Below are 25144 nucleotides of genomic sequence, written 5' to 3' on the forward strand. Positions count from 1 at the left end.
AGAAGGAGCATAGCAAATTAGATCTTTCTGTATCCCACATTAATACAGTGTGGCTCTATGCCACCCTTTAGCAGCTAGACCACATACAGAGATTTATGACTCTGTTCCCATGGTAAGTGAACTAGTTCTTTAGATAAAATGGTAGAGACTCTGGTTTTTACATCCAGAGCTCTTGGGTTCAGTCCCCACAGATGACTCAAGTAGGAGTGTTGTTACGTTTGGCTATGATGTCTGTAACCACTAGACCATAATCCGCTGTCAGTGCTAGGAATAGGAACCAAGCATCCTGCTCCCAAGCAATCCACTGTTGTGTCACAAACACATGTGTGGCCTGCTGGCAAGGTGTGTGTGGTCTCTCCCTTATGAGCTGGGCTACATAGAAGATAACAGCATGTTGTTCTCTCCCACCCACCCCCTTACTCAAGTTACTCCTATAACTAAAGTGGAAATGGTTTGTGCTGTGGATCTGAAGGTTATGGATTCAAACCCTGCTGATGACATATGTGGAGGTAAAAAACCACACACGTGTACAAGTCAGTGTAAGGACCCTGCAAAGCATTGTATTTAGAAGCAAATTTGGTTATTGTGCAAATGTTTGTTTTAGTGTTGCATTTTTATTATTTGTATTTGGTTACAGGCCGTTGTCCCTTTTAAGAATAGTGTTTGTCTGACTGATAGCAATGTGCGGGAGATTTTGTGTGTGTCATGAGAGTGGAAGACCCACTGGGTTCAAGCTCCAAGAAGGCCAGAACTTGATTTAGTAAACTTATCTTTCCAGAAAGTCGGCCTCATTTTTGAAGGACTAATGTCAGTGCTTATAGAGGGACTGCTAATGAGCTATACAGCCTTTTGCCTGTAGGTCACCAGTGTGAATTGTGCCCAGCTCAGCAGGGATTAAAAGTAGTTCCCATCAATGGATATTTAATAGCCCCTACGTGAGAGGGGTCTGACAGGTCCCCGTTCCAGTTCCCATGTCACAAATTCACCACTATGCTTTGCACTAGAATAGAACCTCTTTGGGGCAGGGACTGTCCCTGCTATGTGTTTGCACAAAGATTGACAATGGGACCCTGTGTCTGGTGAGGGCCAAAATCACATTACTGTGTAAGTTTGCAAGAACTGGCAACATCAGTGTAATGCACATACTGGGAGAGGGAGTTCAGAAGATGACAAAAACCACGTTTAATCTTTTAAAAAGACTCTTTTTTTTTTTTTTTTGCCCTTATGTTTTTTTGGATTTGACTCATGCGTTTTGAACTTTGATGTTGGTAATAGTGCATACTTGTTCTGTGCAACACCAGACAAAACAAAGCTGCCCCATTACAAACATGGTCCTCACTGTAAAGCAGTGTTGAGCCTTCCTAGCAGCCAGAAAGGGGGATAGGAGAGGACTGTGTTAGTTTAATTACAGAAACCATTGTATGGTGCCTTAACATTTTGTTGGAAAAGTTTTCGTGAGATGTCGCATCAATACACAATGACCTTGAGTCATGAGGATTGCACAACACAAGGTAATGTTGGAGTGTTGCATTGTGGTAATTCCATTTCATGACAAATGCTTCCCCAGGGCTGGATTACACTGGCGTAAATAATAAAAATAGAAATGACCCATAACTGAAAGTTCTAACCATAATGTTTAATCTTAATTGTAACAGATACTGGATAAATTGTCATTAGAAACAAATTAGCTGGGCTGACCTGCATTAGACTATCTTTTTGCAACTTCTGTATCTGTGGCACTTTGTAAATTTTGTTTTGAAATAGTTTTTGCAATGAGTTCTGTTAACTTGTGAGAAATTGCTAAACAGGAAAGCGGCAAGTGATGTGCTGCCAGCATTGGAGTTCACTAAAGGGGATGTTTATATAAATTATTTATTTAAAATAACTGTTTCCTGTAATCATTCTTAAAATAATAAAATAAATCATGGTTTACTTTGTCTAAATTTTTACCCCTTATTTTGAAGGGAGTAATTTTTTCCATATGATCACCTAAAAATATGGAAGTACGTTATTGCCATTCTGGCTCTGAGTTATCTTTAGGTATAAAAATTAAGATTTAATGAGAAACTCCTTCGTGCTTGGCTGGCAATGTGTCTGCCAAACTCCCTGTGCAAAGAGATGTGACTACATCCCTTAAATCTTAGGACGGGACCAAAGGATCTGAATTTTGAAAAAATATAAAATAATTTATAGTAGTCCTTGGTAATGTCTCCAGGAGCCAAGATTCTCATCATTTTTATTATAATCTCTTTTAAAATTTGATTTCTCAAGGATTTTGAGCTGTGACAGAGAGTCTTACAAGATTGGAACATGGCATACTAGTTATCAGCTCAGGAGAACTATTTTTTTTTTAAACAGGAGAAATTCAATTTGATGAACTAATTGGGGATTTAGGAATTTATAAAATCAAAAAGTTCATAAGATTTAACATATCAGAATTACAATATTTATAGTGCCTAAAAAAATTTATTAATCATCCAGTGACAATGCACATAAGTAACGGTAACTAATGTATACAGGGATGTTTCTTTGTTTGATAGAATTGCTTCTCTTCCCTGCTGCCAAATGGATCTGTCTTTTCAAACCTTAACAGCTACTTGAATATTGGCTGAAGGATTGAAGTCACATTCAGTGGCAGAAAGATGACTTTGGCAACAGAAAAATGATTCAGATAACTGGTTCTTCATAAGATTGGTGCTCATAAAATTGGGGTTCTATTGCTTTTTGCACTTGGGTTATTGAGTTATGAGAATGCTAAAAGGGTTATGTTTAGGTGTTAAAGATGCTTTCTCTCTAACTATAAAAACATTTGGTTTAGCTAAAGTTGGGAAATGATTTAATCTTTGGTATGGGATGGGGGGAAATAACATGAGGGAGAAACAACAACATGAATTAATTAATTAGTAATGTCTGTTGTTGAGCATAAGCAACAATATTTGAGAGATAAAGTGTTTGTAATTCAGATAGCAGGCAGTCTCATTAAACATGCCCAATTAAACAAGTGAATATTTTGATTTCTTTTAGCTCCTGATCTTGCAAATATTTATGCACTTGTTTAACTTTATTTACATGCTTAGTCTCATTGAGGTCATGTAAAATATGTGCATAAGTATTTTCAGAATTGGGGCCTTCATGAAATAAATAATGTAAATAAAAAAAAAGAGATTTCCTTGTAAAGAAAATGTATCTGTAACCTGATCAATTTTGCTCAAAAAAAAAATTATTACACAGGAAGAGTAATAACTTGGCTCTTGACATGAAACTTTTTGACAAAGTTACCAATTGCACTTATTCTAAGAAAGGGAAGGAAATAAAAATGGTCATCAGATCAGTTTCCAAATATTCGTTACTTGATTCCCTTGAAGAGAAAAAGGAACATGCACTCGTAATATTTTTTAGGATTATATTACATGTTAACCACTTAATTAGTACTTAATGTAGCAGCGGCATGTTGCAAAGCTCATCTCAGATACTGCCCCATGTACCATATTTATAATGCTGCATGTTCTATGGACTGTCAGCACTAAATATGCTGCCACTGGTCTCTCACAGAAGCTATAGTGGGTATCAGCAGCAAAGAGTTAAATTAAACATCCAAATAGGCTTGAGGAAACATTCAGTTGGGGTAGTCTATCATGTTTTCTGTTAGGTATGCAGGAGAAACTGAGTTATCTCCTATTCTTGAGTTGACGGGGTGGGAGTGCTGCGGTGGCAGTAGGTTGAGCAAATCCTTGTGAAAGGGAATGAGTGAAAAAAGATGGTGGGGGACAGAGAAGAGAGGTAGCAAAAGTGGGAGGCAAGCAATCAGAAGAGAAGAATGTGAACTAGAGAGAGAGAATAGGCAGGAAAAGAAGGGAGACAGATTAGAAGGGGCATCAGAGAACAAGTGAAAGATTGGAAAGAAAAAAGGAAAATTATTTAAGATTCACACTAAGAAAAATCCACAGAGCCAGGTCTTGGATGTCCTGTGTTACTCTTTATGCAGTGATGGTGGCACGCCACTGAATGCCGATTATAACCTGCTGACTGAATTCTAGGAGGTTAATTACCAGGCAGTAGTATTTGACAATCTACAGCTATATTGTCTTTGGATTTAAAATCAGGAGGATAAGGGATCTCGGTTTTCTGGCTCCAACGTTTTCCTTTGCCCGTTTTTTAATTTGACCTTCAGTAAAAGAGGAAATTATGGGAGTAAAGAAGCAAATGGGAAGGTAAAGACAGTAAGGTGACTGGTAGATGAGAAGGAAATATGTGGGTATTGGAAGGGGAAAGAAGGAGAAAAAGAGGGGTGTTTATGGAACATTGTCAGGTGATGTCAGCACCAGGTTGACGGTAGGGTGAGAGTGAGTGGCAATGTTGGGAGATGATTAGGGGATCTGGTAATTATAAGTTAAATTCCTGGCAACTGACAGAGCTTCATAGCTGAGAGTAGGCTTGACTGGCAAGGGAATGAGGAGGGGAGGAATTGGGTAAGGAGAGACAGATTTTGTGTGTGTGTGAGAAAGAGAAAGATAATGATGTTATCTGCCAGTATCATTTTTGTGTTGGTTTTTGTGGACCACCAAGGAATTCAGGGCAGCCAGGTATCTTATACTGTGGAAAAGGCCACCTAGAACACTTTCTGATCTGTTTTGCTGTGATGTGCCAGGAAATGGGGAGGCAGTTTGAGATGGGGGGGGGGGTGAGGGGGTGCTCTGCAGCCCTTCGAAAGAGCAGGGAAGTTTTTTTTTTGTTCCTTGTTATTTAGATGACTCTGAATGCTGAGATAGTTATTTTATTAGACCACTAGCACTTGTCTCTTATTAAGATCTTTGGTTCACTGTGAGGATAAAAAATAGCAACCGGTCAATTCACTTTGAAGTCCTACCTTTATTTCCAGTGTTAAAATTTCATTATAGATTCTGTAAGGAATTACCTTAAACGTACTCAACTTACTTGTATCTGTTCTATGGAACCTAATTACAGTGCTTGTTTCTGTAGCACTCCTATTCACATTCATTTCCATTCATTACCAGACTTAGTGACATAAAGAAAACATGACTGTATATCTGCATACTTTGGTTTTTCTTTTGGTGGCAAATTGCATCTACGCATTCTAGTTGTGCTAGGTATCATCTGCAGTTGACTGTTTTGCCCACTTTTTGCTTCAGTTTGATAGAACAAGTGCCAAAAGATAGGGTTGTGAAATACTATTTTGTTTACCTCTTGTGATTTCTTAGAAATATGTATAATTGTTTCTAAACTGATAACTTAATAGCACAGATATGTCTTTTTATTTTAAGGAAAAAGATATTCTCTTCTATGTAACTGAATACTGTTGACCCTGACTCAACTTGTAGTTCGGTGGGAATATATATATATATATATATATATATATATATATATATATATATATATATATATATAGAAAAGCATTTAGTCAAGTACCACATTTATTAAGAACAATAATAACAATCTTGGTAACCTTGCATAGTCAAAAGAATAGTCACAGAATAATTGATTGTTTGTTTGCATATTCAAAAGTTGGAGTCTTAGACCCCGATCCTGCAAAGTGGTCCATCTATGAGGAGTCCTACTGAAATACCTTGTGTGAACATAAGGGTATGTGCTAGCATACAATTTGAAACAATCCACAGGATATTAATACAAAGATTTTAAATTCTTAAGCCATAGATTTTTCTGCACCTGTGAATTTTAATTGTTCTGCATTATGACTTAAACTTGGTTTCTTCCTCTTGTGATTTTTATCTGCAAACATTACTTTTATTTGATCATAGCTTTTCTATTTCTCTCTGCACCTAAATACTAATCTTGATTTCACATCTGGATATTTCAGTGCCTGTGTTCTTGTCATCAGATTGGTGTTTTTGCTATTACAGTTTATCAATGACAATGGAATTCACTGATGATCCTTATTTAAATATAGCATGCTGTACTTATTGCTCCACATTAGCACCACTGAGAATAGCATTCCAGTATTATCTTACTCTTATTATAATGTCCTAATGACAGCTTCCTCAGACCCGGTGCTGTAGGAAAAAAAACTTGCATCCCTTTCTGATTCTTTGCCTTCTTTCCCATGATAGTGATCATGATTTTTATTTATAAAATATATCCTAATACTTTAAGTAGTATTTGGGGCCAGATTATTAGCTGATGTAAATTTAGGTTGCTCTGTTGAAGTTAGAGGAACCATAATGATTTACATAACCTGAAGTTCTGGACTAGCCTTTCTCTGAATTTCTTTTAAGTATGTGGTATATTTCTGTAGAGTTTTTGAAAGTGGCAGACAGATCAAATTGTCTAGACTGCTTAGGCAGATGTTTTGAAAGCTGCTTCATGCTACTCTCTAACATACCTTAGCTCTGACTTGTGGTAACCATGCTTTGCAAGTCTTGAGTTGCTGAGCAGCAGCAGTTTTGCTAAATCATGCCAAATTATGTAAGGGTTTAGAGAATAAATTTTTAACTTGATACTTGAAACAGGTTTGAACTTTGGTCTTCAAAGACGTGAAGTTAATGCAGTAACCTACACTTCAATCCTATATCCTGTCTGATTCAGTAATGACACACCTTTAAGTAAAAAGCTAAAATTCTTACCGAGCTTCCCTCTCTTAATAGTTAAAATGTTAACACTCTTTTGGACTACAACTTGGTTTTGTGGGGTCCTGAGTAAAATAACGGCTGATGAGCTTTGGGCCAGTTTCTATCATCCACAGAGCACATTGGCAACTGGGCTGCGTCAGGTCAAGATTGCATGCCATTAAGAAGATACTAGAGCATTTTAGCAAGTGGGGGAAGTAGATCAGTGGCACATGTCCTTAATGTGGAAGGAGAAAGAGGTAAACAAGGATTTTATCAACTAACAGTGGGTGTTAGGCTTGTTGCAGTTAGGAGGGGTTTGGCCCCCTGAAATTCATCTCTCAGGAGGGTGTTGGTATATTCAGGTTGTGGGAGGGCCATTAGGAAAGAGAAATTCTTACAAGTGGTGAGCCATGCCTAGGGCTTGCCCTCATTGCTGCTTCTAGAGAGCTATTTTGTTTGGAATTCCTATCACACCCCTTCCAAGTTCCTGTTCCCTTGCAAAAGGTGAAAAATCTTCAGTCCTATCCATAGAACAGTAGTTCATGAGCAGCTTGAGTTTATCCACATGCTGTTCTACCAATGTGCCTCGGCCTGCCCTTGAGGGGCAAGGTAGTTCAGGGTCTGTGTTTGTTCTGTCTTTGAGCTGGCATGGCGGATGCAATAAATCTGGTGTTTTTGTTTGATGTGGGCTCCTGTCCACTAAGAGCTCGCTCTGATGCCACTGACTTACTTCACAGAAGACCAAACTGAACAGACGGTGTTAACAAAGGTGATGTTTTAACCCCTCACTTCTGTCTTGTTCTCAAACAAAACATAAAAGCAACGTTGCTGAGGAGACCGTTGGTTAGAGGATTGTGCCTTAGAGAATTTTAGTAACTAATGGTGCTGTGCAGTTACAGGCTCTATGAAGCATTAAGCAGATGAATTCAGTAATCCTGTTGGAGTATCCCTATATTTGAGGCAGGGTCCTACAGCTTTCCCTTTTTACAGAAGACTCTGGATAATTGATTAGCTGCGATGAAAGCCTTTGCTGCCTGGAACAGTGTGATTTGCATCAAAATATAGTCTTGGTGACAAGAGAGGATCACATATGTAAGGACAGATGAGTGGTGTTGGGAACAGAATGCCTGCTGTTAATATTATGTGTGCAGCTCTTAAGGAGCAAACTGGAACACAATTCAAGTTTGTTGTCTGTTCTAAGCTAAAATTGTCCGGATTCATGGATCCCTTCGGAGTCTAGTTCATTTATGTGATACACATCCTGCGCTCTAAGATTTTAAATGGTCTGTTGTCTTTAGGGGTGTTCTCGGTTGCAATAACCAAATGTTGTTTTATAGTTTTTGTAGGAATTTTAGGTATATATATCATTTGCCCAGCTAACACAAGAAGAGTAGCAAAGTGTCTGTGAAATTTAAAAAACAGTACCTCATTATTTGTTTATCTCCTGATATAGGCAGGGGTGGTTTTGGCACACATTGCCAAGAATAAGTATAACGGGTGATTCTGCTTCCATCAGTAATACAGTGACAGCTGTGAATGTATGAGGCTCATGATTAACACTGTCGTGCTGTGGGCCAGGTCTGGCCTTATGGCTGAGTTGTGAGTTTTTCACTGATCCTGTGCTCCATGTAATCCTACAGACAATTTAGGGTCAGCATTTGTGTATATATATTTTTTAAAAAGAGGATGGATCTGTCTTGATCCTAGAATGCTCCACGGGACAGATGGGACTGCAGTTTTGTGGAGTATTTCTCCAAATCTAAAAGGGTACTTTGAAAATGCATTGCACTGTGTAGTGTTGTGCATGTTGGACTATTCTATTTTATGATGTGTGTTTATATTTTAAAACTTCCTTTTATGTTTGGAGAAGTGTAATAACTCTGATGGTCACAGCCCCGTTCTGCTTCCTTGAAGAAGTATTATAACATTTAGAGTTGGTTGAAAATTTTTCAGTGGAACAGTTTTTGGTTGGAAAATGCTGTTTTGTTGAAATAGAAATGTTTCCTGTGAATTAGAGCTGTCGATTAATCGCAGTTAACTCACGCAATTAGCTTAAAAAAAAAATTAATCGCGATTAATCGCTGTTTTAATCACACTGTTAAACAATAGAATACCAATTGAAATCTACCAAATATTTTGGAAGTTTTTCTACATTTTCATATATTGTATTCTGTGTTGTAATTGAAATCAAAGTGTATATTATTTTTTATTACAAATATTTTCACTATAAAAACGAGAATCAAAAGAAAGTGTTTTCCAATTCACCTCATACAAGTACTGTAGTTCAATCTCTTTATCATGAAAGTGCAATTTACAAATGTATATTTTTTTGGTTACATTATTGCACTCAAAAACAAGACAATGTAAAACTTCCGAGCCTACAGTTCCGCTCAGTGCTACTTCTTGTTCAGCCAATTGTGAAGACAAACAAGTTTGGTTCAATTTCCAGGAGATAATACTGCCCTCTTCTTATTTACAATGTCACCAGAAAGTGAGAACAGCCATTTGCATGACATTTTTATAGCTGGAATTGCAAGATATTTACATGCCAGGTATGCTAAACATTCATATGTTCCTTCATGCTTTGGCCACTGTTCCAGAGGACATGCTTCCATGCTGATGATGCTCATTAAAAAAATAATGCGTTAATTAAATTTGTGACACAATTCTCCCCCAAAGAGTTCAATGTCCCCTGCTCTGTTTTACAGACATTCTGCCATATATTTCATGTTCTAGCAGTTTGAGATGATGACCCAGCATGTTGTTCATTTTAAGAACACTTTCACTGCAGATTTGACAAAACGCAAAGAAGGTACCAATTTGAGATTTCTAAAGGTAGCTTCGGCACTCGACCCAAGGCTTAAGAATCTGAAGTGCCTTCCAAAATCTGAGAGGGATGAGGTGTGGAGCATGCTTTCAGAAGTCTTAAAAGAGCAGCATTCCGATGTGGAAACTACAGAACCCGAACCACCAAAAAAGAAAATCAACCTTCTTCTGGTGGCATCTGACTCAGATAATGAAAATGAACATGCATTGGTCTGCACTGCTTTGGATTGTTATGGAGCAGAACCCGTCATCAGCATGGACCCATGTCTCCTGGAATGGTGGCTGAATCATGAAGGGACATATGAATCTTTAGTGCATCTGGCACATAAATATCTTGCGACGCCAGCTACAACAGTGGCATGAAAATGCCTGTTCTCACTTTCAGGTGACATTGAACAAGAAGCAGGCAGCGTTATTTCCTGTGAATGTAAACAAACTTGTTTGTTTGAGCAACTGGCTAAACAAGACGTGGGACTGAGTGGACTTTCAGGCTCTAAAATTTTACATTTGTTTTATTTTTAATGCATTTTTGGTACATTATTCTATATTTGTAAGTTCAACTTTCATGATAAAGAGATTGTACTACAGTACTTGTATTAAATTAATTGAAAAATACTATTTCTTGTTTTTTTACAGTGCAAATACTTGTAATAAAAAATAAATATAAAGTGAGCACTGTACACTTTGTATTCTGTGTTTGTAATTGAAATAAATGTATTTGAAAATGTAGAAAACATCCCAAAATATTTAAATAAATGGTATTTTATTATTGTTTAACAGTGCAATTAATCACATAAGTAATTACGATTATTTTTTTCATTATTTGACAGCCCTATTGGGACTGCTTCTATTTCAATGACATCTTTGAGAGAGAATTTTGAATTGATTTGAAAATGAAATGCAAGATTTGATTTTGACTTTCATGTTAAATTTTGGCTTCCATTGTATTCATGTTTTGCGTTTATCAAAATGCAGAATTTTGAGAAGGTAGTTTTGATGTTTCTGAACTAAAATTGTTTTGAATTTCTTTCATATGCAAAATTTTAAAATTTAGACTTTTTGCCCTAATTCAGGATGAAAACAAATTTCAAAATGTTGTTTTCTTGCAGGATGAAATTCCATTTTCTGACCACTCTAGTAACATAGAAGCATGGCTGCTTCTTAATCTTTCCTCTTCTGTTGTTTTAAAATAGTTTACATTTTTTTATTTGGATCAGGTGATTTTATCTTATTAGATGTGTCTAGAAGCCCAGATGGGCTTTTCTGATAGCAGCATCTGTGGTCTGTGACTAACTGGAGGTGCTGCTCTGACAAGGTCTGTTTTTTTGGTTGATGTTTTCTTACCTCTACCTCTCCATTCTTGGTTTTGACTCATCTCTGTGTTAGCTATATGTCCTGCTATCTGTCTCTTCCTCCTACTTTATTTTTACCTTCTTGAAACCCCTCTCTACCAGGTATTTCTCCCCCCCCCCCCCCACTTTGATACACCTATTTCCTCTTTTCTACATTCTCTTTCTTCCCTGATGCTATTCCTTTGTTTTCAGCTATTTTCCCTTCCCTGTTGTCTCCCTCTTTACAGTTCCTGTTGGCCTCAATAGGGAATATGTGTCTGCAAATCCTCTAAAAGCTGTTTTTCTGTATTTATGAGAATGTTAGACAGGAAGGCCTAGTAGGTGATCTGTATATAGAAACACTGAACAATGAGATTTAAAGGGACAATGCAGAGCGTGAGCAGAACTTGTATGACAGCTTCTCTTCCTTTTTAGTGAGGTTCCTTTACACGCCCCATCGGCCATGAGTGGTGCTGATAGACATGACAGTCCTGCACTCCTGTTGTGGGAGGTGAGATCAGACTTGGTATCTTCCATCAGACTATGGCGTAGAAACTCAGGGTTCCAAGTAATAGCTTGGTTTACTTGTGTTTAAGGCTGGTGCTCTTAAATAGCTATCAGGTGCCGCTCCAGAAGTAGCCACATTTCAGTGAATGAAGTGATTCTTGTGTAAATAGTTTTGTGAAGCACTTTGAAATCCTTAAGAATGAAAAGAACTATCTAAATCTATGTTTATTATAATTAGTAGGATATGAAGTAGAAGCATCACTATTATGTGTTTTGGCTCCTGTCCTCACAGAGAATAGCTCTAAATAGGACCCTTAAAAAAATTGCACTGTGTTGGGGACCCAAACAATAATACCACTGGGAAGGGGATGAAAGCGGTAGAGAGAACAGTAAATAATAGAAAGTGCTTAGTTTGTGTGGAATTGTATTTGGTAGTTTCTGCTGGCTGTTGATCCACTTATCTATCACAGTTAGTTAGACTGGTAGCAGAAAGATACTTAGAAATAAAACTTTGCCCTGAAGTTTGGCTTCTCTCACCCTCATTTGAAAATGTATTTGGAGGTAAGGAAAGGAAGAACAGAGTAGAATTTTCCTTCCTTCCCCCATCGGAAAATGAAGTTAGCCCTGCCCGTGATAAGATAACACACGCAATTTTCAGTCTGGATACAGAGTAGAACCACAACAAAGTAACTCCAGTGCCAGAAAACAGCCTTGGAACTGGCGCAGTGGTAGTATTTTCTAATGACAAACGTAAATCAAAGAGAGGAAAAAATCAGATAGCATTAGGAAAGCTAATAGAAATTCTCCTTTGTTTCAGAATCTTTAGAGACCATTTCTACCACCATTCAAGTATCTATTGGCTACCTTCTGCCTAAAGGTATCGGCCTCCATGGCAGCAAGATAACAATATGCTGGACTTCAGAAATGAAAAATAAATCCACTGTTGCAATATAAAAAGGAACCTTCCTTGCCTTCTCCTTTCACCCTTAAAAATGTTCTCCTTTTTCATTCTTGCTGGAGCCATAGTTTCCTGTGGCAGCAGAGAGTGGTACTGTGACTGTATGTGGGTAAAGTAGCGTTCCTGGGCCTTGAAAACCACAGTCATAAGAACACTGCCATAAAATTCTAAAGTCTCAAAGTGAGAATATTAGGCATAGTGTCTCTAAATTTCTCTAAACTGTTACTGTTGCTAGAGCAGAACCTTGCTAATTCCCACTCAAAACTGGGACAGTGTGCTTTTTTTTTTTTTTTTTTTTTTAACCTCCTCAGTCCACATGCCTTATCTGGGTCAAAACTCACCCCCTTTCCAGAGTTTTGACTGTTTTAACCAACAATAGGACAATGTAAAGACCAGTCCAAGTTTTCTCGCTAGTTTTGGCTGCACCTCTGGTTCCTCGTCAAGAGCTGGTCAGCCACCCATTAGTACCATGGAGACAAACTCTCTGTTTCCACAACAGTTCTCTGAAGCCTGTTTCCTCCAGCTGGAGGACTCACTCTGTGGGTTTGCTATTGATGGCAGGTGTTTCAAGGAGGGCTCAGAAGGCAACTTCAGCCCATGTGTTGAGGACAGACCATTTACAACTACTTGGTTTGCAAGTGGTTAAAGTTAAACAACAATTTACAGTGAATCCTGGAAGCTGTCTCCATATGTGGAAATCCCAGTGATCAACTCCATTACCTCCTGACCTCACACATCACTTCTCTTATCCACTCTTTCAGTTTCCTCCTTAAACTCTCACTCTGCTTAGGCTTCTTCCTCTCACAGTGCAAAGGTGTTGTGGTCTCTCATCCTTAAAAAGTGCACCCTTGACTCCTTCTACCTTTCTAACTACCACTTTCACCTCTAAACTCATTTAAAAGTATCCTCTACTACTATTGCTTTGAGTTTCAACCCTCCAAATTTATCCTGGATCCCCTCTAATCTGGCCTTCCCTCTTCTCCCCTCCCCTCAAGCTGCTGTCACCAAGATCTCTTCTGTCTCCACTAAAAGAAAAGGAGTACTTGTGACACCTTAGAGACTAACAAATTTATTTGAGCATAAGCTTTCATGAGCTACAGCTCACTTCATCGGATGCATTCTGACTCCACTGTGGCTGGATCTCCGGGCCTCTCTTCCAATTCCACTGTTTTTGGCCTTTTGGCTGCTGACAAAAATAAGGCTCACACCTCATGATGTGCTAAGACCAGAGTGTGAGGGTTGTCTTTCAGCTTTAATCCTTACATTAATATTTACAAAAGTTTTAGTCAGATCCTTAATATTAGCTGTCATCATTTTAAATTAATTTAACATGTGATGGAATGGATCACTTGATGATTACCTGTTCTGTTCATTCCCTCTGGGGCACCTGGCATTGACCACTGTCGGAAGACAGGATACTGGGCTAGATGACCTTTGGTCTGACCCAGTATGGCCGTTCTTCTGTAATTATTATTTATATATTTTTTTTACCCCTAAGTAAATACAGGTCAAGAATGGCCATGCTATTTTTACTCAGTTTTTATAGATTGATGCTGTGATACATATGCCCTGAGACTTCTGCACTCATTTGCCAACATATCATGTAGCCTTAGGCTAGCTTACTATTGCTTTCCTATTCTGTAGATATTCTATTTACAAATGGGCTAGGTTTGGATATGCCATTGTGAAAATGTTTTTGCTCACTGCGGTGTGCAATTATACCTTACTTCACACTTAAAATGTTCTTTGAAAATACTGATTTGAGTGAAAGTCCCTTAATATTACAAGACAAAACAGCCCTGGAAGTGTTGGAGAAGGATTAATACACCTGCAATGGCCAAATACTTGTTTTTCAAACATAAGAAAAAATATTTGGTTTATGTCTGACTATATGGTATTTACACCGCAGTCATTATGTGCATTAGAATAACTTCAGGCGTTATTTGGAGAGGGGGTGAGACCCTTCAAGAATGAAAAGGAGTGGAGAGATTGTGGTTGGTACCTTCACCTTTCTCAGGCTGACTTCAGGAATGGCCATGGCCAATCATCTATCAAACTTCAAGTATTCAAATTATCACTGGTTGATTAAAGGAAGAGACATCTGTTCCTTATAATAGCCAGGAAAGTGCATGTCTTTGCATTAGGAGATCAGTGGACTTCCTATGCAGGGTCAGTAATATTTCCTATCCTCTTCAGGCTGGGCAGAATCTCAGACTCATTGTTCAGGGGTAGAATTAAATATTTATATTAGTGCTGCCTGCATCGCTGTCAAAGAATCAGAAATGCCCTCCAATTACGGGGCTTAATTGTCTTACGCAGAGGGAATTTCTTCTTGAATTGGGTTCTAGAGCTTCATTAGAAGCAGAATATCTAGAAGGGACCTTTCTGATGCCAAACCAGGATTCATTACAGTAGCAGAACTACTTGAGATAAAAGTATTAAGTTATTTGACTCATTACACGTTTCCTCAGTACTAGTGTTGTTGTAAACTCCTCAGGAGTGAGCACGTTACCGCAACATAAATATGATTTGATTGTACTCTAGAGAGTTATAAGCTTTAAAAATCTGGCAGGAGGTTAAAAATGTTTACAGCTGACCACACTTAGTGACTAATGGAAGGAAGTAAAGTCATCCATCATTACAGATACCATCCAGTGTTTATCCAAGCTGATATTATCCAATAACATCCAAGTATTTTTTTTTAAAGTAAGTTATGTGTGGTTATATTGATGAGCGCTGGTTGCTGCAGTGAGAGGATGGTGCTGGTGGGGAAGCAGTGGGTAGTGATAGGGAGTACAAAAGGTGGAGATTGCTCATTCTGCTGTGCACCCTACTCCCCCGTCCCTGTGGAACTCCTTCCACAGGTACTCTGTAGGGATTGGCTTCTGCAAATCCTGATTTGCATAATTTATTGCTGGCAGTATGAATTTAACATTCACAGGTTCTCCCCCCCCCCCACCTGAAGGAGTTGTTTCCTTCTCCCAGTGGAGGTTTGAGGGCACTGGCAGGTGGGGAGGCATTGGCAGCATGCATGGCTGCTGGAAGAGCATGCCAAGGAAACATGTAAAGGTGTGTAGGGGTTCCCATGAAAAGATCAGTATAGATATTGGGTGATCAAGAGGTCACATTAACAGGATCCATCAGGTTAGTGTGTTGGAGAAGGATTAATACACCTGCAATGTGAGAGAGAGAGACCCCCTTCTGTACCCTCTCTATCAGGGAATAATGAATCAGAAATGCTAATGTTAATGTTAGAATTAGTAAATGTTAAGGGGACAGTATTAGTGAATTTCTTAAATTAATTAAGTAGCATATTAATGCCACTAATAGAAAAGGACTTGCTTCTAAAAACAGATTTTATGGCCTGACCAAACGTTTCCTGAACCACAACCACGTAGCTACAGCACAATTTGAAAAAAAAAATTAGGGCTGTCAGTTAATCGCAGTTAACTCATGCGATGAATTACAATTTTTTAACGGCAATTAAAAATATTAATCATGATTAATCACACTGTTAAACAATAGAATACCAATTGAAATAGATTCAGTATTTTTGGATGTTTTTCTGCATTTTCAAATATATTGATTTCTATTACAACACAGAATACAAAGTATACAGTATTCACTTTATATTAGTTTTTATTACAAATATTTGCACTGTAAAAATGATAAAAGAAATGGTAGTTTTCAATTCACCTCATACCCAGTACTGTAGTACAATCTCTATTGTGAAAGTGTAACTTACAAATGTAGATTTTTTTGTTACATAACTGCACTCAAAAACAAAACAATGTAAAACTTTAGAGCCCACAAGTCCTCTCAGTCCTACTTTTTGTTCAGCCAATCACTAAGATAAACAAGTTTGTTTACATTTACAGGAGATAGTGCTGTCTGCTTCTTATTTACAATGTCACCTGAAAGAGAGAACAGGCATTCACATGGCACTTTTGTAGCCAGCACTGCAAGGTATTTACGTGCCAGATATGCTAAACATTCCTATGCCCCTTCATGCTTCAGCCACCATTCCGAGGACACGCTTCCATGCTGAAGATGTTCGTTTTAAAATATAGTGAGCTAAATTTGTGACTGAACTCCTTGGGGGAGAATTGTATGTCTCCTGTTTTTATTTTACCTGCATTCTGCCATATATTTCATGTTATAGCAGTCTTGAGGATGACCCAGCACATGTTGTTTGATTTATGAACACTATCACCGCAGATTTGACAAAAAGCAAAGAAGGTACTAAAATAGCTTCAGCACTCGCCCCAAGGTTTAAGAATCTGAAGGCCTTCCAAATCTGAGAGGGTCAAGGTGTGGAGCATGCTTTCAGAAGTCTTAAAAGAGCAACATTTCGATGCAGAAACTACAGAACCCAAACCATCGAAAAAGAAAATCAACCTTCTGCTGGTGGCATCTGACTCAGATGATGACAATGAACTTGTATCGGTCCGCTCTGGTTTGGATCGTTATCGAGCAGAACCTGTCATCAGCATTGACGCATGTTCTCTGGAATGGTGGTTGAAGCATGAAGGACAAACGAATCTTTAGCGCATCTGGCATGTAAATACCTTGCAATGCCAGCTACAACAGTGCCAACAGTGCCTGTTCTCACTTTCAGATGACATTGTAAACAAGAAGCAGGCAGCGTTGTCTCCTTCAAATGTAAACAAACTTGTTTGTCTGAGCGTTTGACTGAAAAGTATGTTTGTACATAATTCTTTATTTGCAAGTTCAACTTTCATGATAAAGAGATTGCACTACAGTACTTATATTAGGTGAATTGAAATATACTATTCATTTGTTTTTACAGTGCAAATATTTGTAATAAAAATATATATAAAATATCAATGTACACTTTGTATTCTGTGTTGTAGTTGAAATCAGTGTATTTCAAAATGTACAGAACATACAAAATATTAAATAAATAGTATTTTGTTATTGTTTAACAGTACGATTAATCGCAATTAATTTTTTTAATCGCTTGACAGCCCTAAAAATATATATTCTAATCACTTTGCACTTTGCCTATTGTAATCTCCTCTCTTCCCTTGATTCTAGCAATCTCGTCCCCCTCAAATCCATTCAAAATCTTGCTGTGAAAATCATCTTCTTGTCTCGTTGCTCTGACTACAGCATCTCCCGCTTTAAGTCCCTCTATGGGCTCCCTTTCTTCCAGTGCATTCTTCCTCTCATTTTTGTGTACAGAACCTCAATAATTTAGTCTTGTCTATCTGACCTGTTAACTTGTGGCAAGGTTGATTCATGCCTTTGTGCTGCCAATGATGCCAGTCTCAGTTATCCACTTCTCCAACAGGCATATTCATGCTTTTTTCCATGCTGCCCTTTATGAGTGGGGGGAAAAGCTATGAAGCAAAATCTGCAAAGCCACAAGCTTATCCTCCTTCACATCGCTCCTTAAAACTTGACTCTTCCTTAATCTATACAGGAAACTAAAATCTGATAATGGATAGGAAGGGGAAAAGCTGTGATTGCTACTACTCACTGGTTAAGAGTTGCACACATCATAATTTTGTTACCCTGTTCCCCCCAACTGGCTTACTTGTCTCATCCACCTGTTCTGTCTTGTCTTTTGTAGACTGCAAGCTCTTTGGGGAGGGACTATTAAGTACTATGTTTGTATAGCACCTAGTGTAATGTTAAATAATAATCAATGGATGCAGTGTTGTTATAGCTATGTTGGTCTCAGGGTATTAGAGAGAAAAGGAGGGTGAAGTAACATCTGTTATGAATTTTATTATGAAGTTGGTCCAATAAAAGATATTACCCCTTTTTTTCTCTAATAATAATCGTCAGAATGGCAAAGGCGATTTAAGACATTTTTATAGCTTAGCTTCAAATTTAGCACACAATACATTTGACAAAAGTCCTAAGAGATCATTTGTATTAGAATTTTAATATTATGTAGCTTATAATTTGAATATACTGGTAACTTTTCAATTATTCAAGTGATGTTGAAAGTTGATAGTATGTTGATAGTATGATCAACTAAATTTCGTTTATGAAAGGGACACTGTTGACTTGAATTTTGGTTTTTGATAGAGCACCCTTGAAATTGTTTAGAAATTTTAGGTGTTACTAGTAACAATAGGAGATAATAAAATTTCAGATAGCTGGTAGGGCTGTCAGGCGATTAAAAAAATTAATCACAATTAATCACACTGTTAATAATAGAATGCCATTTATTTAAATATTTTCCAATGTTTTCTACATTTTCAAATATATTGATTTCAATTACAACACAGATTACAAAGTGTACAGTGCTCACTTTATATTTTTTGTTGCAAATATTTGCACTGTAAAAACAAAAAAATAGTACTTTTTAAATAATCTAAAACAAGTACTGTAGTGCAATCTCTTTATCATGAAAGTTGAACTTACAAATAAAGAATTGTATACAAAAAACCCCCTGCATTCAAAAATAAAACACTGTAAAACTTTAGAGCCTACAAGTCCACTCAGTCCTCCTTCTGGTTCAGCCAGTCACTCAGACAAACAAGTTTGCTTACATTTGCAGGAGATAATGGTGCCCGTTTCTTGTTTACAATGTCACCTGAAAGTGAGAACAGGTGTTTGCATGGCATTGTTGTAGCCAGCATCGCAAGATGCGCTAAAGATTCATATGTCCCTTCCTGCTTCAACCGCCATTCTAGAGGACATGTGTCCATGCTGATGACGGGTTGTGCTAGAAAACGATCCAACTGTGCAGTCCAACACATGTTCATTGTCATCATCTGAGTCAGATGCCAACAGCAGAAGGTTAATTTTCTTTTTTGGTGGTTCGGGTTCTGTAGTTTCCACATTGGAATGCTGCTCTTTTAAGACTTCTGAAAGCATGCTCCACACCTTATCCCTTTCAGATTTTCGAAGGCACTTCAGATTCTTAAACCTTGGGTCGAGTGCTGTAGCTATCTTTAGAAATCTCAAATTGGTATCTTCTTTGCATTGTGTCAAATTTGAAGTGAAAGTGTTCTTAAAACAAACAACATGCTGGGTCATCATCCGAGGCTGCTAGAACATGAAATATATGGCAGAATGTGGATAAAACAGAGTAGGAGACATAGAATTCTCCCCCAAGAGTTCAGTCACAAATTTAATTAACGCAGTATTTTTTTAACGAGCGCCATCAGCATGGAAGCATGTCCCCTGGAACGATGGCCGAAGCGTGAAGAGGCATATGAATCTTTAGTGCATGTTGCATGTAAATATCTTGTGACACCAGCTACAACAGTGCCATGTGAACGCCTGTTCTCACTTTCGGTGCATTGTAATTAAGAAGTGTGCAGCATTATCTCCCATAAATGGAACCAAATTTGTTTCTCTTAGCGCTTGGCTGAACAAGAAGTGGGACTGAGTGTACTTGTAGACTGTAAAGTTTTACATTGTTTTGTGTTTGAGTGAAGTTATGTAACCAAAAAAATCTACATTTGTAAGTTGCACTTTCATGAGAAAGAGATTACACTACAGTACTTGTATGAGGTGAATTGAAAAATACTATTTCTTTTGTTTACAAATATTTGCACTGTAAAAACGATAATCAAAAATAATACAAAGTGAGCACTATACCCTTTGTATTCTGTGTTGTAACTGAAATCGATTATATTTGACAAAAATGTAGAAAAACATCCACAAATATTTAATACGTTTCAAATTGGTATTCTATTGTTTAACAGTGTGATTAGTTTTTTTTGAGTTAATCGCATGAGTTAACTGCGATTAATTGACAGCCCTAATAGCAGGGTAATTTTTTTTTCATGTTAATAGTTTCCCTTTAAAAGTGGTTCTTTTATAGGCGATATAAACAATATAAATTATAGCCACTATTTTTGTGGGGGTTTTGTGTGTGTGTGTGTGTGTGTGTGTGTGTGTGTGTATATATATATATATATATATATATATATATATATATAAAACGTATACTATGTAAAAACCTGGCTTATTGTGCTTTGTCTTTGACTTGCAGGCAGGCTTGTGCTTTTACTTACTTCCACATTGGGCTGCTGCAATTTCCTTTATGTATGTTTTGCAGCCAAAAATATGAATAGATTACCAGTCATGTAGAAAAACTACTGAGCTGCTTATCTATATCAAGCATGATCAGAGACTCTTTAGGAAATTTTACACTGATGGTCAATATATGAGACCAATTTTTAATATTTTTGTTTAAAAACTTGAGTTTTATGTAACCAAGTGTTTTTAAAGGTATATGTATGTAAAAACAATTTGAATTATATACCATACACTATTGCTTAAAACATGAAAAACCAGATTCTGCTTGCCTTACTCACACGAACAAGTTTAGTAGGATTACTTGTGTGAGTAAAGTAAGTAGGATTTAGCCCTCATTTGATAGGATCAGAAGAGTATATTATATTCAGGGATTTGCTGCATTATATTCAACTGAGAATAGTAGCTACAGTAGGGGTGGCCAACCTGTGGCTCCAGAGCTGCATGTGGATCTTCAGAAGTTAATATCTGGCTCCTTGCATAGGCACCAACTCTGGGGCTGGAGCTACAGGCGCCAACTTTTCAAAGTGCCGGGGGAGGGGAGTGGTGCTCACTGCTCAGCCTCTGACTCTGCCACAGGCCCTACTTCACCCCTTCCCCCAAGGCCCCTGCTCCTTCCTGCCCCCTTCCCTGAGCCTGCCATGCCCTCATTCCTCCCCCTCCCCCCAGAGCCTCCTGCATGCCTCAGGAGGCATGGGGAAGGACAGGGAGGTGCTGATCAGCAGGGCTGTTAGCAGGCGGCGGTGGCGGGAGCTGATTGGGGGCTACTGATGTATTACTGTGGCTCTTTGGCAATGTACATAGGTAAATTCTGGCTCCTTCTCAGGCGCTGGTTGGCCACCCATGAGCTACAGGATCCCCTCTGCTATGGAAACTCTCTAAATGACTATGTTTTAAAACCATAACCACGCTCAAATTTGAAGAGGCTCACATATAATCAATGATGATCAGTTATGTGGCATCCCTTTAGTGCTGAAGAATGATGTTTGTAGCCATTGTTAATATATTTTTACAATTTTAAAAACTGTATAATCTGGGATTTCTCACAACACATTTTTTGGTGGCCTCAGCATATGGCCACCAACTCTTGCTAGTGGCCGCTCTGACAAATCTCTCTCTCGACCCCTGCATTCTGCAGCTCTTCACTGAGAGCCCACCTCGGGGAAGGTGGGTCAGGAACTCACTGGGCACCTGCTCTCAATGCCCCAGTTGGGCGGGAGTGAGGGAACTGCCCAGGGGTGTGCCCCGGCAACCGAATGCTGCAGCCACCACCACTGACAAGAGCTGCCTCTGGCACTGTGCACACCAGCCTCATGTATCTCCGGTGTTGCTTCACAGAGCCCCCAAGGAGGCTGCGTGTGGTGCAGCACCAGTATAACCATCAAAGCAGTGCATCTTGCTGTCCTTTGTAACAGCTAGTGAGGAGCAACACCTGGGTGTTGCAGGGAGGGCCCACTGCTTTGCCGCCCAATCTCTGCCCATGCTTTGGAGGCTGTCGTGGCTGCAAAAAAATCCGCTGGTGGCCATGATGGCCACATTTGAGAAATACTGTGTTAAACGTACAGGGCCTATCTCATCCCTCTTTAAACACACTGTGACTTATACCAGGGATGAATTGGGTCTGATTATTTAAAATGATCCCTCATAAAATCTTCCGTTCACTCTCAGTAATAATACTTAGCTTTTATATAGTCCTTGATCTCAAAACAAAGTAGCTATAATAATGATTATTTATTTTTGTAGAATACTCTGTGGCTGGTCTCCCAGAATAATTAATTATTTATCAGGACAGTGAAAATGTCTGTCAATAAGAATATTGTACATGACCAACATAAGTTATTGTTAGCTTGCACAAAGATGGTCTATTTAAGTGGAGCCCACATTTTATTTATGACTCTTAAATCTGTGCATGGCCTTGGGTCCTGCCTCCGTTTCGGAAGGGTTATTTTTGTACCTGCTTGGTGCCTTTTGATTTCCTGTGCTGTCCTTGCTACAATAACTGTCCCTTTACATACAGTAAAACCATATGGCACTATGTTAGTTGCCTGCTGCATTATGCATTGAAGGATTTCATTTTCACAGGATTTTGGAACAGTTTATCTAAAGCAAAATTGAAAAATAATTCTTCCATCTTTTGGGCCCCATATTGCACTCATATAAGCAGCCAACCCAAATTTAGCACTTAATATTGAAGGCTGTCTAGGCAAAAATCTCCCATTGACTTCACCTACAGAGGATTTGAAGGGCTGGATCTTTTAAATCGTAATGTTTTGTACTATAAATGTGTCATCATCATGGTAATTATACTGAAATGTTTTAAGTAATGCAATACATGTGAAAGTGTCTTAAGAGTTATCTGCAGTTTTTCTTTCTGAGCTTGGAATGGAGAATAAATGTGGTATCTTGACTGTCACTGTGTGGTTGGTAAATGCTGATTTTTTTTTTTAAATAACTAGGGCTTCTGTGCTATATTTTCACTTATGGACCTCCAGAACACTGTTCAACAGGCTCTGAGTCCAGATAATTTGAAAACATTCAATAGAAGGCTTTGTGTTCTCAGGTTTATTCAACATTCATTAATCATTTTAGATTTTCCAGTGTAGTCTGCTATACACCATGGGATTTTGGCTTTAAACATTTTTCAGTTTCATAAATATCCTTCCTTCTGATAAGACACCTGCATATCCTGAGTGGTTTTTTTTTAAAGTTAATGATAGTTACTGAATTGATAGACCTTGAGAGGGAAGTCCTCTTTTCATCCATGGATCAGACAGTGGTATATTGCAGGCAGGACAAGCTAGAAATGCTCCCTCTGCGCTAATATGGCTCAGCCTTGATCTGGAAAGGGCCACCTGTAGTGGTGACAATAATTTAGTCTCTGGGACCATTTAGTCATTTGCCTCTGCAGAGTCTGCCACAGGTATCAGTTCATGTCAACTGAAATATGTGAATCTAGCACATCCCCACTTAGACCTTGTCTACAATTGTGTCAGCATATAGGGTACGTGTAGCTAAATGCCACAGTGAAAAGCTTTGTCCACACTGTGGAATATAACTATATGCAGAATGAAAGGGTCTGGCAGGGGAGAGGCAGTGGGGAAAGGCTTTGGTAGGTCCTTACTGCCGGAGCCCTTCCTCACTGCCGGACTCTTTCACTGCAGTGGGGATAGGCTCTAGCAGTGGGAAGGTACTGGAGCCTTTTCCCCACAGCCTCTCCTCTGCTGGAGCCTATCCCTATGGCAGGGAAAAGCTCTGGCAGTGGGGAGGCAGCGGGACACTACATTGCTAAAAATAGCAATATAGATTTGAGAGGCACTGCTTAGATATATAGAGAGCTGTATAGGGTGTATACCCTAGTGTCCTAACATGTCTTTACTCTGCTTGACCTAGCAGTGCTTCAGCATTTGTCATAAATATAAAGGGAAGGGTAAACACCTTTAAATCCCTCCTGGCCAGAGGAAAAACCCTTTCACCTGTAAAGGGTTAAGAAGTTAGGATAACCTTGCTGACACCTGACCAAAATGATCAATGAGGAGACGAGATACTTTCAAAGCTGGAGCAGGGGGAGAAACAAAGAGTTCTCTCTGTCTGTGTGATGCTTTTGCCGGAAACAAAAAAGGAATGGAGTCTTAGAACTTAGTAAGTAATCTAGCGTTAGATTCTGTTTTGTTTTAAATGGCTGATAAAATAAGCTGTGCTGAATGGAATGTATATTCCTGTTTTTGTGTCTTTTTGTAACTTAAGGTTTTGACTAGAGGGATTTTCTATGTTTTGAATCTAATTACCCGATAAGGTATTTACCATCCTGATTTTACAGAGGTGATTCTTTTACTTTTTTTCTTCAATTAAAATTCTTCTTTTAAGAACCTGATTGCTTTTTCATTGTTCTTAAGATCCAAGGGTTTGGGTCTGTATTCACCTATGCAAATTGGTGAGGATTTTTATCAAACCTTCCCCAGGAAAGGGGGCGAAGGGTTTGGGAGGATTTTTGGGGGAAAGACGTTTCCAACTGGGCTCTTTCCTGGTTTTATATTTGTTAGATGCTTGGTGGTGGCAGCGATAAAGTCCAAGGGTAGAAGGTAAAATAGTTTGTACCTTGGGAAGTTTTAACCTAAGCTGGTAAAAATAAGCTTAGGGGGTTTTCATGCTGGTCCCCACATCTGTACCCTAGAGTTCAGAGTGGGGAAGGAACCTTGACACCATTTAAATGGCTATTTGTATCTGTTGCTAGGAGGGCATGCAGTGTACGTTACCCTATATGATGCCATAAGTATAGACATAGCTTAAGACTTGGATTGGCTTTACTGACATATTTCATGTTGACAAAGACAAAACTGTGAGAGAATAACAACTTTTTGTCACTCCTGACCTTTGCCATTACTACCTGGTGTATTACCCCTGGGGAATCCCTGGGAGAGTGTTTTGGTATACACCTGGCCAGCCCCTGCTGACAATCTGTTTTTCCCATATAGTCTCAGCAGGGTTATAGAAGCAAAGTGGGAAGTGCTGAATTCCCGTGTTTGTCATCATTCTCAAGATGTGGAATCCACTGCTGTGTATAGGTTTAATAAAAAAGACAAAAAAAAAAAAAGGAAAATTTTAAAATACAATTTGATGATGTAAACTGGAATTCAAACTGATCTAAGAACTTATAAATTCTTGTCTTATGAATAAAATAGATACTCCAGTCTGAATTAATTATTTAATTAGGGGGATTATATGTCACTGAAGAAATAGGGGGCTCTGAGAATTGCATAGTAATTCCTGCACTGGATGGGATTCAGTTGGGTACAGAATTACTGTACAAGTAGAATTGTAGCAGGTGCAAGGAGACATGGGTGTTTAAATGTTTTTATATATATATATATATATATATATATATATATATATATATATAAATAAAACTTTGCCCT

At 38.4% G+C, this 25144-nt stretch overlaps 1 protein-coding gene across 2 annotated transcripts in view; it reads left to right on the top strand.

Annotated features, from left to right (window-relative positions):
- Positions 1-25144, top strand: part of VAV3 (vav guanine nucleotide exchange factor 3) — a 255820-nt gene that overhangs the window by 7583 nt on the left and 223093 nt on the right. The window contains exon 1 of one of the 2 annotated variants that reach the window (XM_043520500.1): positions 1476-1511. The exons of the other annotated variant lie outside the window; for it this stretch is intronic. Within the exon in view, the coding sequence (XP_043376435.1) occupies positions 1491-1511 (21 nt within the window). The 5' untranslated portion in view covers positions 1476-1490. Of the gene's footprint in view, positions 1-1475; positions 1512-25144 lie in introns of those variants that run through there. 2 annotated transcript variants of the gene reach the window in all.

This window comes from Dermochelys coriacea, chromosome 8 (genome assembly GCF_009764565.3).
Source record: "Dermochelys coriacea isolate rDerCor1 chromosome 8, rDerCor1.pri.v4, whole genome shotgun sequence".
Lineage (NCBI taxonomy): Eukaryota > Metazoa > Chordata > Testudines > Dermochelyidae > Dermochelys > Dermochelys coriacea.